Here is a 14472-nt window from a genome sequence, read left to right as displayed (position 1 = left end):
AGGTTCTCTTAAACACAGAATTCCTCTTGCCTCTCGAATGCTCTTCGCCGAGAGAATGTCACTCCCCTAATTCTAGCTTCTCCGTTCTCGGAATAGTCACGTCTATGGCACTCGGTTCTCGCGATGGACGTATACAACGCGACAGAGGAACTCTGCGACTAGAAACAGGCGAGAAGAAGAGGATGCTCGCTACAGTCTTGCCGAAACGTTTCTCCGCCCCTTTCTTCGTCGTCGTCTTCTTCTTCTTCCTACTCTTCCTCTTCTTCTTGAAGGAGCAACCGGCTGGACAAAACGGCGGAACGGTCCCAGCCAAGGCGACTGATCCTCGCCAAGTCGAGGATGAAACGATGACGGTGACCCGCGGTCAGCAACGATGACGAACGTCGGACCTGGTCGCCTCCTCGAACAGATCGTCGAACACTTTGTCGACGTCCGCCGTGTTCACGTTCAACAGCGGCGCTTGCTGGTCGGTTTTGATCACCAGCCTGAGCCTCTCGTCGGCTATCCCCGGCATTGTTCTGCTACGGGACAGTCCGACCATGGTTTTCTGCAGGTTTCTCGGCGACCGTCTGTTCCTCGAGTGGTCTCTGGCCTCGACAGGGTCCGCGGGACTGTCGAAGTACTGCCTGATCTTGTCTTCCATCTTCTTCACGCTGTCGGCCATCGAGGACGCCTCGAATTGTTTCGATCTGAGCTTCTGGGACGACGGCGACCGTGGCTTCGGCGGTTTAAGGTGAGGCGAGGGTTTCGAGACCGCGGCTGCCGCCGGGGTGTTCACGCGAGGAGCACGTGGATACCCGGAGGACACGGCCAACTGATGCCAGGACTCTGACTTCGATAGAACGATGGACCTCGAAGGCTTGGTCGCGCAGGAGACCAGATACTCGTCGCTGGAGTCGATCGCCGCTCCGTTCGGGACCGGCGAGCGTTCCTTTTGAATCGGTTTCGTTTGACTGCTCGGCGGCAGCTCGTAGGCTTCTCTGAGCGCGCCTACTCGATTCGCCGAGACCGGGCTAGGCGAGTGGCTCCTCTGTGGTTCCGGTTTCTTCTGGGGAACCGGCGTCAGGTACTTGCCGTACTTGGACGGCTGAGAATCCGCCGGCTGGTCGAAGTTCGAGGGCTGATTGTAGGTGTGTGGTTGACTCTGAGGAACCAATGGTGGGTTCGAGTTGGTGGGTTGGATCAGACCTTGGCGATGGACTTGAAGGAAGCTTTGAGAGAAGCTTCCCGCCTGACTCGAGCCGGAGGGCTGGTTGGAGGTGCGTTGGTAGCTCTGAGCGAGTTGACTCTCGTAACTTTCCGATTGGCTGGAAGACTGAATCTTTGGCTGATTGGCGACCATTTGCTGGCTCAGGCCCGACGGATATAGAGCCGGCTCGTCGTTCAAGGACGTGATCTCGTTCTGCAGACGCCGGACCAAACTCTGCTGCAGCAGATTGTGCCTGCGAATCTCGTCCTCGGGAGTGGCAGTCTCGCTGGTGGCTGGCCTCGATCGGGAAGACCACTGCGACGGGGATGGCGACGAGGAAGCTCGAGAATCGATCAACAACTCCTCGGAACGAGGCTCGGGACTGTCGACGGAAGACGCGACCGTGGCGATCGCGCAGGTGTATCGCGTCACCACTCCGACGTCCGAACTAATGTCCTGGTTCTGGATGTTCTGGTCGTCCAGGAAGGAAGAATCGTCCACAGGCCATTCGGTGGTCTTTTCCGTTGTCTCCTCGGGTTGATTGTAATCTGACAAGCTCGGAGAAACGAAGGAGTACGGGGGATCCTCTCTGTCGTCCTTCTGGTAACCCTCTAGGTCGAACCTTGGATCCTTCTTGACAGGATCGACGGGATTTTCATTCTGTTTCCGACGACTCTGGTTAGACTCGTGGTACACAACGTCTCTGAAAGTCTGTTCGCTGACAGCTAGACGAGGATTCGATACCGGAGAGTCATCCGAAAGTGTACGATAGTTCTGATTGTGGTCCAGGACGAACCTTTGAGAATCAGGACGATAAACTGGGTTGGGTTCTCGGTCAGCAACGGGTTTCCACTGCTTCCCAGTGTCCGCGTCGCTCGTCATCGGCACACTCGGCTTCTCTAGATCGCTGGTCTGGACGGCGGCGTTGCTGCAAACCGTGGATCCTTTCGCGATCCTCGGTCCTACTCTGAAGGATCGGCCTTCGTCCTGATGGTCGTCGTTGATCCCTGTTTGTACGGCGACCGAAGAACTACCTTTCAAGGTAGCATCGGCGAAATTAGGTTTGGGCAACTGTCTCTCGGAGTAGCCAGCTGGTTTGATCGTTTCGAACGTGTTCTTGGGAGGGAACTTGTCCTTGATTTCTCGACGATCCACCGGATGCTGATGGATCCTCGGAGGGTTCTGTCTGTCGGGGATCTTGAAGGAGATCTTTCCGTCCACCACGCCGGGGATCCTCTGGTTCTCGAACTTCCTCGTGTCCACGGTGCTCTTGCCGACAAACGGTGCGAACTGTTTGCAAAAAGATTTGTAGTCGATCTTGCCGTTCTCCGTGACCGGCCCATTCTTGTTCTGGCTTCTGTCCTGATCGAGCCAAGGCGGACGCGGTAAGGAAGGCTTCTCGTGGTCCACCTCGGGCTTACTTTTGGCCGGAGCGGTGTCGAACATCATCCTCGCCTTTTCCCTCAAGGTGTTCGTCGGCACCGGCGCGCTCTTAGGCCAATGATATGACGGGGGAACCTTTGACGGCGACACTGGCGACTTCTCGATCTTCCTAAACGGCGAGGAAGGCGCGTGTCTGAATCCGCTGCCGTTGTCCTTGATCATCGGCGCGTTGTAACTCGACCTCGGTTCCGAGTCGGACGCGTAAACTTGATGCTGCGCCGCTCCCGGGAACATCTTGTTGGCTCGGTCCTTCAAGGAAGGTCTGTTCTCCCTCTCCTCCTGGCCGGCCGGCTTGTCGAAGGCTGTTTTGATGTTCGAGAACCTGCTGTTCCAGTTCTTGTTCGCCAGCGACGACATGTCTGTCGTTTTCGCGAAACCGAAAGGCTTGTACGGGACCGCCGTGTTCACCGGAGCCTCGTTGTTCTTGTTGATCAACGCCAGGAACTTCCTATCGTTCTCGGTCCTCGGCTGCAACGTGGGCACGATGCTACCGCCGTTCAAACTAGCCTTGTCTCCCACGTTGATCGGTCGTCTCAGAGATATGCAGCCGGTGCTCTCGCGTCCAAGACTCTCCGCCTGCAGCTTCAGGTAACTGGGTATGTCTATAGTGTTTGCTCGTTTGATCTTCGACTTTTTCGCGGTGAATTTATTAGCAGGAGGATATCTACTAGACGCTAATTCTGCTCGTTGTCTGAGAGCAGCCGCCAATCTGCTGACGCGACTCTTCTCGTCACTTTCCTCGTTGCTCTGTACAATATTCTCGCTGTTCGTTTGGTAGCTATTATACTGAAGCATACTCTCGCTCGGCTGCGGCTCCACCTCCGGCTGCGCCGCTTTATAGCTCTCTCTGATCTCCTTATTCTTATCCTCGAGCACCTGGCGCTGGTTGATGGCGTCTTTAATACACTTATCCCGCACCTCTTCCGGCTTCTTCTCTGGACTAACGGTAGACTCTCCGCTGGCTTCCTTCTCCTTCACCGGCGCCACATCCTCCAGCTGCAAGCAATTGCTTCTCTCCTCCTCCAACCACTTCCTAGCCTTAGCTAGCTCTTCGGCGGAGACGCCGATAGTGTGTCTGGTTCCTCTGCGTCTCCTGCTCAACGATGTGGACGGTAGCACGGCGGGCGTTGGCGGTTTCTCGGGTGGCTTTTCTTTCTCCTCGGGTACCTGTAGCCTGGATAGCAGACTAGACACCAGGCCTAACAGGTGTAGTTTACTGGTTGGGTCCGAAGCAGCGCCGTTTTTCGCTAAAGCTGCGACGTCGATCCTCTCCAGGGTCTCGCGGAGTCGCGAGAGCGCAGTCTCGATGTCGGACAAGAGCAAATCCTCGAGAAACTTCAGGTCCTTTCTTAGCTCGGGTTCCTTGCAGTCGTCCAGCACTCGTTCCATCGAACTCCGCAGCCGGAAGTCCTCCTCGGAGTCGACGCCAGAGTCCTCGGGCACCGGTTGAGCCGGCTCTTCGGGATCGGCGTCGGCGTCGACGTCGCCGTCGCGACGCTCACCTAGCGAGTGCTCGAGCGCTGTCCGGAGACGCTCTACCAGCACCGGCAACGAATTCCACTCACCGACTGCCGCGGTCTCCGTCGGTTGTCCATCAGCGCTATCCGTCGCCCCTAATTTGGCGACCGGCTCCTCTTCGACCGCGTCGTTCGCGTCGATCACCGTCGCGGATGGCGATGTGGTTGTTTCCGGCGTCGAACGCGCTGAAAAAAAAACGACACGAGACGGGGGTTGAACCCTGCCGACCTAGCCACCTGAGCGGCTGCCTCGGGGAACGCGGGGATACCAATCCTAACCGAAAGTGCTCGATCCATTAATCCCTTCGTAGGGTACAGAATTCTTGAAAGAATTTTCGATTGTCGCCTGCTGCGATTTCTTGTAGTTTAGGAAGAATTTGTTAAAATGTGAAGAAATGAAACGGATCAAAGTGTTATAGAACATTTCAACAAGTGCGAAATTGTGTTTACCGTCATGTGGGAATGATGAAAGGCTATTTAAGTGGCATGACAAGCTATTGGAACACTTTCAATACTATGAACAAAGAAGATGAGGATAGTCGTTTAAATTTTTTCTTGGAATGTTTATTCCACGCCAACGTGGATATAATTGAATGGTTGCACGAAATTCTTGTTTCGTACTATTTCAGATAAACAAGCGTATTTTTGCATAGATGAGGCACATCGACAGCGACTGCTTTCTTCTTCGTATTTGGTATTAATAAGTCTGTCGACTAAGGACAATCGTTCTATGACAAAAATGCTTTGTTTCTTCGATCGAATACTTTTTGCTAGGGGTGGTATTTACACGAACACACTGTTTTAACGAGGGCGACTCATTTGTCGTTTTCTTCCATTCTATTCTCTGGCTCTGACTATAATTATTGCGACTACTCACTAGTTCTAGTGTTAAAGTATACGTACTACATTTTGCTATATCTGAACCGTCCGACGCGCAAGCAAGCATTGCACATTAATAAAGAGAGTTCTCTGGTAAAGTTCTTACAATAGATTTTCACTGTGGGGAACAATTTTACAGAACTGCTTGCGAATCAAGCGAACCAAATGAACCCTGCATTGCTCACAGGGAATATGCAATCACCAATCAATTAACGATCATTCTTATTAATCCGATTACTCCCGTTGCTTGACAATTAATTATTTAGTCTATATATGGTATAGAATGTGGCTTAGAAAAATGTCAAGAATTTGAAAAGTAAGTAGAACTCCAGCCGAATACTATCTTAAATATTTCTTGAGTGAGCAATGCAGGGTGAAGGGGTCTCGTCCACCTAGAAGCTCGTTCGTCGTTAAAAATCAATTTTTCATAAGAAATTCATTATGTACATCTTAAGCTACGTAATTTAATCTACAACTTCTATAAGTTTCAATTAACCCTCGAACGGCGGACATGGAGAATAAAACTTGTCTACATCGATTGCAAGGTACTGCTACCAGGTAGAAATTTCTTTCCTTCATCGATAACTTGAAACTGCTGAAAATATTAATGCAGCAACTGCGATTCAGCCGAGTAATTGATTTTGATACTCCGGGTCGAAGTAGACCCGGAGTCCGCCGTCGGAGGGTTGGACCAGTTCCCGAGAATATTTTTAGGAGGATTGTCGAATCGTTTTTCTAAGTGTGCGGGACCCCGTTGGAATTACAGATTGACTGGTATCACGATTTTGTCGTTGCTTACAGCCTGTTGGGAGCAGTATGCATAAACGCGTGTGACGCGACAAGACGGCACAATGTCTCGGGTTAATTAGACATGGTCGGATGAGAAAACGGAAGCGCAGAATGTCCGACGGGTTTTCGCGAGACCGAAAGGGAGAGGCCGGCTGAGTTTGACCGGCTATCGCGCGCTCGCTCTTTATTTAAAACCCACCGGATTCTCCGCGGGATTTATTTTCGGTCGCTCGTTCAACGCCTCGCAGCTGCCTGCGAGCGAGCGTGACGGACTGAGAAGACAAGAACCGATTCTCGTTTGCGAGGTAATTCGAGGATGGATGGTCCACCAGGTCTCTTTTCGTTCGTGATTGATCGTTGCACGTTCCCGCGACCTGCGCTGTCTCTGTCTGATCCTGATTCGGATACCCCGAGGAAAAACTCGAGGCATCCTTGCGTCTCGTTTTGTTACATGCGAAAGAATATATTTTTAGCAGTTGTACAATATACGATGAATTATAACAGTAAATCCCACCACCAAACTTTTGTCTCCAGGACACAACCAGTCTCCTTTTTACAACGACCCCCGATTTATTAACACTAAACCTATCACTGCCGGTCGAACGACCGGATTTATTTATAAATTATGAAGTTGCTTACGCGGAAATTGATTCGATAAAATTCTGTATCCAAGCACATATTGTTGCGAGAATTGCAGAAGATCTAAATAAAGCCTCGTCATTTTTGCGAACTAAAACATGTTGATCGCTTTTAGTGCTCGGTAGGTTTAGTGTTAACGGATCGCGAATTAAAACATATATATTTAATCAGAGAACAGTAAATCAACTGAGAGAAATCTCGTAAGAATACTATTCTCGATCACAAGGAGTTTTCTCAAGAACGTCAAGATGGTATTCTGAACATTGGCATAATCAACTCTAATTCGAAGTGAACCGATTGAAACTTACATAACAATTTCGTTCCCGAGTATGTGATACGATGCAGTGCAGTTCTTCTGCGGAGAAACAAATTTCTTTGTCTCCGAGAGGTTGGTCCTCGGTGTTTAAGAACGGTATCGAATGCGTAGAACATTTCAGACCGAAAATTCACTGTTGTCGTGTTCAAGGTGATCCATCTATCCGCGAATTACCATACGTCACGAACCTGGTTGTGTGATCTCCTTCCTCTCGGTCTCGAACGGCTTCTTCACGGTCTCCACGAACGACACCTTGTCCTGCTTGAACCGATCCCCGTTGCTCTCCTCGACCAGGTTCTTCGGCTCCTTCGACACGTCCTCGTACGTGTCTAAATAATCAACGGAACTGGACCGGCCGCTCTCCGCCTCGATGATGCTGTGGAAATCATTGCTCTCCACCACGCCTCGAATATCTGGAAATCATCGTCGGTTCACTGATCGTCGACAAGCAACAAGTAGCTTGCGACAGCGCAACTGAACTCCCGTGAATATTTTTCAAATAAAGATGTCGGACGAGTTTGAAACAGTTTTAGACGCGGAAGCCAATCGATGGAACTGTCTCGCGTCCTGTGACGGTCACACGTGCCTTCGGACGCTAGTTTAATGATTGGTTTTAGTAAATAAGAGTATCGCAACGTAGCGGAACACAGGGACGTTAAGCTGCGGATCCACCGGAACAACTGCTTCCATTCTTATCGTCAACGGAACAGAAACAAAAGTGGTAGCGAATGAAATTCTTAAATGTAATTCTATACAGTTCTGATAGTACTGAAGTATTCGAACATTTTCAAACAGGTACAGCTTTGATAGTCGAAATGCGAAACATTTTTAAAGTTGAAAATTTGGTCTTTCAAATAAAACGTTCCATTTTCCAAGATAGTGATTGACAGACTGCGGATTTTATGAATTTAGAAATTTAGACAGGTCTAAATAGCTTCCGAATCTTGTAATGAATGCAGACAATTTTTGTTTCCTCATCCATTCCAAAAATGGAAGTGAATGAAATTCTTAAATGAAATTCTATACAGTTTTGACAGTATTGAAATATTTGAACATTTTCAAACATGTACAACTTTGATAGTCGAGATACGAAACATTTTTAAAGTTGAAAATTTGGTCTCTCAAATGAAACGTTCCATTTTCCAAGATAGTGATCGATAGACGGCGGATTTCATGAATTTAGAAATGCTGTTGTACTATTTTCAGCTTGTTAACGTTATTCCAGACACGAATACATGACTAAATAGCTTCCGAATCTTGCAATGAATGCAGACAATTTTTGTTTCGAACGATGAACAATCAGCGGGGAAGTATTGCAGCGTTCGTTCGGTGTGCACGCAGCTTAACGCGAGCAGACAGTGCGCGTCCAGCAATCACGTGCACCAATTTTCGTCAATCTTAAACAAAGATCAGAGCGATGAGAGTGGGGCGGTTACGTTAATGATGTTACGTTTGCCAGATTAGAGAATGAGAGGGAAAACTGGTGAGTGAGAGAAATAAAGAGAGAAAGAGAGAGAGAGAAAGAGCGAGAAACAGAGATAGAGAGTCATATGTTCTCGAGTGAGTCTGCCGTTTCAGCATCTTCGATCATCGTACTTTTTCCCCTGAGCTCCTGGACGTGTGCTCGTTCATTATCTATTTACGATACTCAATATTTCTAGGCCAGAGATATTCAAAGAACATCGTGACGCCAGCTCGTAAAGAAGACCTCACCTTCCGTCTCCGACATTTTGATCCTCTGCTTCGACTGGGCGCCTGGAAACGAAAACAAACATCCTTGTTTTATTCGTCGCGTTAATATCCGTGTCAAACATTCAAACTAAACGGTGGGGATTCTATCATTTTTCTGGTCGTCTCGAATTAAAAAAGTGACGTTATTGAATTTAAAACGAAATGGTGTAATTCGGTTGACTTGGGAAAGACGCAGCTAAAGAAAGCCATTGTTTAGGCAACCGATAAACGTTGTGCAACGGTTTATGCAAATGTCCCAATATTTCAGATATTACGAAGCTTCTTATTGACATAACACGTTGCAGAAACGTTTAATGTATCCTTCGGACTTAGACGATCGATAATATTGCGCAATATCGTTGAACATTCAAGGCCCCTCGAGATCTCCAGGCAAATTAGAGGACACGGATCTGTCAATGGCTGTCAGGTGGATCACAAGTGTCTGTCGAGGGCTTCCACGAATATATTCTCCCTATTTAGCTGTGTGGCGTTTCAAGCATGGCGACATTGAGCTACTCCTATTCGATGGCTGGTTTATTCCGGCGACCCTGCCGAGATTCCTTGGTCAACGACTTCGAGCTCTACGTTTCCACGAAATTACTGTCTGCCAGTGCGAGTGTTAACCCTCGCGTGGGCGGCCAAAATGTATAAATCAATTCTTTTGCATTTCCGAAAGGTAATTCGACGTGGCAGCGTCCGATGACGTACACGTCGCGCGTCACATCACGTCGTTCAGAAGTAGGCGGACATTACGCATTAAAGGACTATTTAATTTAAATTTAATCTTTCTGGTTTTTCAAATTGCACCTACTCATTTCTGTCATAAACGCATGAAATCTGCAGTCTAGTGATCAACGTATTCTGTCAATTACTGACAAAAAGTAAATGGATTCTTTATAGAAGTAAGATCGCGAAGACTGCACTACAAAGATTAGAGTTTCAAAGTGGTACATAGTGAACCTTCAAACGTAATAGTATTAATTAAATAAAGTCAGATCGGATACTTCACGTGTAATACTCTAATCTAACCTAATGGGTGGATAATGCGATATTTTTAAATGAAAAGGAACTTTCGGAGGGACGTTGGAGTTGTTACGAATCTCCTTAAATGGTCGACTCTAGGTCTAGCCTGGTGCAATCCGCGATGGCAGAGAAGCGTTGGCGGCTGTTTGGAACACGGCAGGCCTCGTGCGAAAATAACTTTGACCCGTTTTCGCGCATACGGAAATTAGGAAGTCCCGCTGATCCGATGCGAGTTGCGCCGCGACTCGATACAACTGATTCCGCGATTGAGAATACACGATCCATTCGATCCTCGGTATTTCTTAAGATCGCTAAGCACTCGAGGTGGCCGATTACTATGTCGAAAAGTAGACTGCGGATTTTACGTATTTATTACAAAAATGTAGGTCGTTCGGAAAGTAATTTCGTTTTTCGTATAGAGATGGCAATGCTTCCATTTGTTATTACTAGACTGCGGGTCTTTATGCACTTATGGCTTCTAAAAAGGTTCAAAAAAGGTTCAAAAAAAGTTCAAAAAAAGCTAGAATATAAAATACCACAGAATTTAATACGATTTTTATTTATTTCGGATCTATGAAGGCTACTACCACTAAAAATAAGATTTTATTTGTTCCCGCTTTCTCTTGAAATTTAGCAGTCTAGTTATCACTTAATATCTTGACAGCTGACACTTCGGACGTGATTTATAGTGCTTTCTAAACTTTCAAGCATTTTTTTATCATCGCATCAGGTATGCAAGGGTAAAAATTGCAGAAAATCTAACTAAATAGAGCCTCGTCATTTTTGCAAGCTAAAACATGTTAATCGCTTTTAGTGCTCGGTAGGTTTAGTGTTAAGGAGAAGATGTACCATCGGATTACTATTTTTCTCGCTTTTTAAAAAGTCATACAACTCAATTGTTTGCTAATAAAAAACAGAATGTCTACAACCATGGGATCTTGAATTTGCCTGAATTAGCTTTCATTTGCCTTTGAGAAAACGAAATGACTTTCCGAACGATCTAATAATACTACTCGCCACACAAAATGTACGTCTTCGATATCAAAATTACCGGACCAGTAAAAACAGTTTTAAAATTGATCTGAGTAGTTTGAAAAACTGAGAAGATGAAATTCAAAATTGTTGGAAATTTTTCAAAATTGAAGACGTATGATAGAATTATTTAATGAATTTATTCTTCGTTTAATTGAAATCCTGCGAGGTCAACGTCGATGCAGAACTGTCGCTTTACCGTTAGTCGTTCCGCATGAAAATAAATTGATTGTCACCGTCGATTGAAACGGGAAATCTGAATGGATCTATCGAGTAAAATATTTCATTCGAGCAATTCAGTGTTCGGATTAATTTTAGAATGAACGCCAATTTCGACCCGTTCTAGCGTTTCTAATGTTGACACGCCGCCTTGGTACACGCTTGACGAATTAGCGGACCATGTTTGGGTAATAAATTCTAGTCGAAAACTGGGGCAATGATCTTTCTTGTGAATAAAGCGTTGAATCTCTCGTGTTATGTAACAGACCCGACGAAAAGGAACGGCCGTTATAAATAATAGTCCCGACGGAATTAATTTCTAGATCAGAATGTGCATGATCTACAAACCCACTATGAAAGACATATAAACATTTAGATCGAATAATGCATGCTTAACGCCTTCAGCTACAAGTTTACAGATTGCAATGAATATGTTTTAATATCTTTGACCGACTTACTGAATCTGAACGATTCGGTGTGTAATTCCACGGCTAAACAAACATAAGTCGTGTACACCCAATTGTGCTTGTAATAACAATAACTCCAAATCAAATGTATCTAAATCAAATCTAATCCATTGCTCTAGCAAAAGTGTTTCCCCGTAAGACGTCGTGAACAGTTGCAAAAATTATTTTACCAGCAGTAGTGTTGTTGCAGGCGCACGGAAAGACTTCAGTTTCAAAGTCGTTACAAAGTAAACGAAGAATTGAGAAAGACGAAGTGAATTAAGCAAGAAATTCGCGCACGTGTCGGGAAGCAGCTAAGAAAAGGCCACCGCAAATAAAAACGTTTCTGTGTTCGCTTGTTCGCGTTGTACCAACGACTGCGTATCCTGTGGAACGCGGCAAATAAACACTCCAGTTGTTGGTTCGCGTATGATAATAAATGTTTCTCCCCGCGAGTGTTGCGCAATCGCGCGTCCCTCATTCATTCCGTTCGATGAACGAAGGATCAACAAATAGCACTGGTTTTTTGCTGGTCCGGATCATTCGTGAGCAATTTCGTGTTTCGAAGATTAAAATAAAAAAGAGGAGGTCGATCAACATTCGCTTCGTTGCCCACCTTCATCGTCAAAGTGTTTCATTATATACAACACAATTTCTTTATGTAATAATTAAACAATTTAACAGAAGAAAGTCGTGGAATCTCCGAATTAAATGTTGTATACAAATTAAATTGGCTACTTTTAAATAAATTGCAAGATCGTGAACGTCACACGCGTGACGCTAGGGAACGTGTTAATAAATAGACGAACGGAAGTGTGTGTAATTAGACTGGATCAACAATCTCCACTGTGGAACCGATAATGGACGCAGAGTCGATGAAGCTTTTTCAAAGACAGGTTTCGGAAATGAAAGAGATCAAGAAGAAAAATAAGATCATCTACCGAAGTTTGCCGAACTTCACGTTTCAAATGAAAGGCAAAATCGTCTTCGGAGGAAGTCGGTGAGCAAGATTCGAGGCTCCGGCATCGTTCAAGAGAGAGAGAGAGAGAGAGAGAGAGAGAGAGAGAGAGAGAGGACGAATGCGAACAATGTCGGTCGTTCTCCGCAATTAAAGAAATAGAACGGAGTAAAAGCGCCGGGAGGGTGAAGAAAGCGGACGAGATGTTCCGGTCAGTTTGGTTTGCACGCGGTGCGACCATGATAGGCAAGAAGCGCTAGTCGGCGAGCTGCACACGCGGCCGCGTTGCCACGAGGACGGTTACTCGCTTTATAAATAGTCCAGGCGAGTTTCACCGCGGTGTAGACGACTCCCGACACCGCCACCTTCCCGAGAAAGCACCTTCGTCGGCCTTCGCCAGCTATGCTACGCGTCGCGGGTACGGTTTTTACCGAAATACGTATAGTGCCGTGCGACCTTCTCGCCCTGAAGCGGCTACTTCTCGCAGAACAGATTTTTCGTAGCAGCCGGCTAAATACTGGCTATTGTGGAACATTGCCAGACACAGCGCCACGGCGGCACTTTGTTGCCCGATGCCGGCCGATTTTGGTCCGGCGCGCGGCGGTTGAATCGGAAACGCGTCGGGGCAGTCGTCCAACGCTGTCGATCCTCACCCGGACACACACCTGGTGCCCGATGCCGACGCGATGACGAATCTCTCTCTCTCTCTCCCCCTCTCTCTCTTCTCTTTCTCCGTCTTCCCCGCGTTCCGCGTGAACCGCTATTTCGATCACGATCTATCCGCTTACAAGATCCCCGATTTCACGTACGCACCGCTTTCGACGACCACCGCGAGGAGAAAGCCGATGGCCAGTGGTGGCGATTCTTAGTTAGTCCTGACACAAACACTCGTGTTAATCGGTCGACAGAGATTAGGCCCGGAGAACAAGTCCGCTACCACCCCCTGGCCAGAAACGCTCGGTCGAGAAAGCGTCCGGTGTGTTGTTCGCGCGTCGGACAGCCGACAATGTTTTCGTTCACGATTTGCATAAATGAAATGGCAACGCGAAGGATTCGCGTGTTTGTTCGACAAACAAGTTTTACCGTCACCTTCCTCGTTCAGAGTGTCTGGCTTGTAATACTTTCCGCTGTTCGTCAAAAACTCGCTACACCCTTCGCGGAATTGAAAATTCTGCCTGGTTAACCGAGAACGATGAACACTGTCCACGCAAAAATTTATCCACTTTTAATTTCTTTCTATGACTTCTTCTTTGTCGACGAATAACGAAATTATTGTAGATTTTTATGTTGCTAGATGATCACAGATTAATTCCTGTTTGGCGCATAAAGATATGCGTTGAAACTATACTGTACAACGTTATTGAACATCGTAGAAAATTTTGATTATTGACGTAAAGAACAAACATTCATAGTTTACCACATTTGGCGAAGCCACTACGATGGTACCGCTGAACAAGCACAACCGTATCATCGTAGAAAAAGACACGCGGGGTGCCATATGAGCTCTAAGGCTGAGTACAAGCAGAACTGTTCGACGTTCTTTACAAGAATCGCGGGCACGATCAAACCGAACAGACGTTTCGAGTCAGATCGCAGAAAGAGCCACTAGGATATTACTCTGAACAAGCACAACGACGTTATCGTAGAAAGAGGTTCGTAGGGTACCAGTTACCAGTCAAGGGTGAGTACAAGCAGGTTCGACGATCGTTGGAAGAATCACGCGCAGAGTCTAGTTGGACGCTTCGAGGCAAACGGCAGGTTTTTCGTTTCCGGCGACGTTCACGATTGTCTCGACCGGACACTATCAGCCAGGGAGAGCAACGGTCTATCGGATGGTGTGTTCGTTTACCTTGAAGAGCCAGAGGAGCGGTTGTCGGTGTATTGGGAGCCTACGCGCTCAGGAGACTGCGCGAGTAGCCAGCCACCGGACTGCTCGTTCCGGTGGTTATCGTTGGCGGTGGTGGTGGAGCCGCTGGTGGCGATGGTAGTGGCAGCGACGGTGGATGATGCTACCTAGCAGCGCTGCCGTTAAAAGCTTACCGTCACCCGTCTCGAATTAGACCGCCTGAAATAGACCGAAGTTATTGCCGGTACTATGGACCAACCAGCCTGGACATGGCATACCTCTCGCAGCCCCGTCGAGTCGCGTCGTATAGGACAAGGTGGACATCGTGGTCGCTTCCGCTACCGGTACCGGACACACCCGATCTCCTCCTTGGCACCTCTTCCTCTACAGCCGTCTTACTCTCTTCATCTCATCTTCTCTTCTCCTACTCTCCACGCTTCATTCC

General features: G+C 47.3%; 1 protein-coding gene across 4 annotated transcripts; it reads right to left on the bottom strand.

The window, feature by feature from the left end:
• Positions 1-360: 360 nt before the first annotated feature.
• Positions 361-14449, bottom strand: LOC143207556 (uncharacterized). Of its 4 annotated transcripts, XM_076421212.1 has the most exons (6): positions 14306-14449; positions 14031-14246; positions 12995-13056; positions 8486-8527; positions 6961-7185; positions 361-4335 (listed from the first exon to the last, which is right to left on the bottom strand). In XM_076421212.1, exons 4-6 carry the CDS (start codon positions 8499-8501, stop codon positions 365-367), a joined length of 4212 nt encoding a protein of 1403 aa, XP_076277327.1. In that variant the 5' UTR covers positions 8502-8527; positions 12995-13056; positions 14031-14246; positions 14306-14449; the 3' UTR covers positions 361-364. The 4 variants fall into 4 exon arrangements, with proteins under 4 accessions (XP_076277327.1, XP_076277309.1, XP_076277318.1 ...); XM_076421194.1 differs by lacking the exon at positions 12995-13056; XM_076421203.1 differs by lacking the exons at positions 12995-13056; positions 14031-14246; positions 14306-14449 and adding an exon at positions 13854-14024.
• Between the last annotated feature and the right edge of the window lie 23 nt (positions 14450-14472).

Source organism: Lasioglossum baleicum, chromosome 1 (genome assembly GCF_051020765.1).
Source record: "Lasioglossum baleicum chromosome 1, iyLasBale1, whole genome shotgun sequence".
In the NCBI taxonomy this organism is placed as follows: domain Eukaryota; kingdom Metazoa; phylum Arthropoda; class Insecta; order Hymenoptera; family Halictidae; genus Lasioglossum; species Lasioglossum baleicum.
Note: the sequence above shows the minus strand (reverse complement) of the source record. Positions and strands in the feature narration are given on the sequence as shown.

Excerpts from the sequence above, each read along its gene's own strand:
- LOC143207556 (XM_076421212.1), bottom strand. Across the intron at positions 4,336-6,960 it reads GAAGGAGATCACACAACCAG|CGCGTTCGACGCCGGAAACA; the intron begins GTTCGTGACGTA and ends TTTTTTTTTCAG.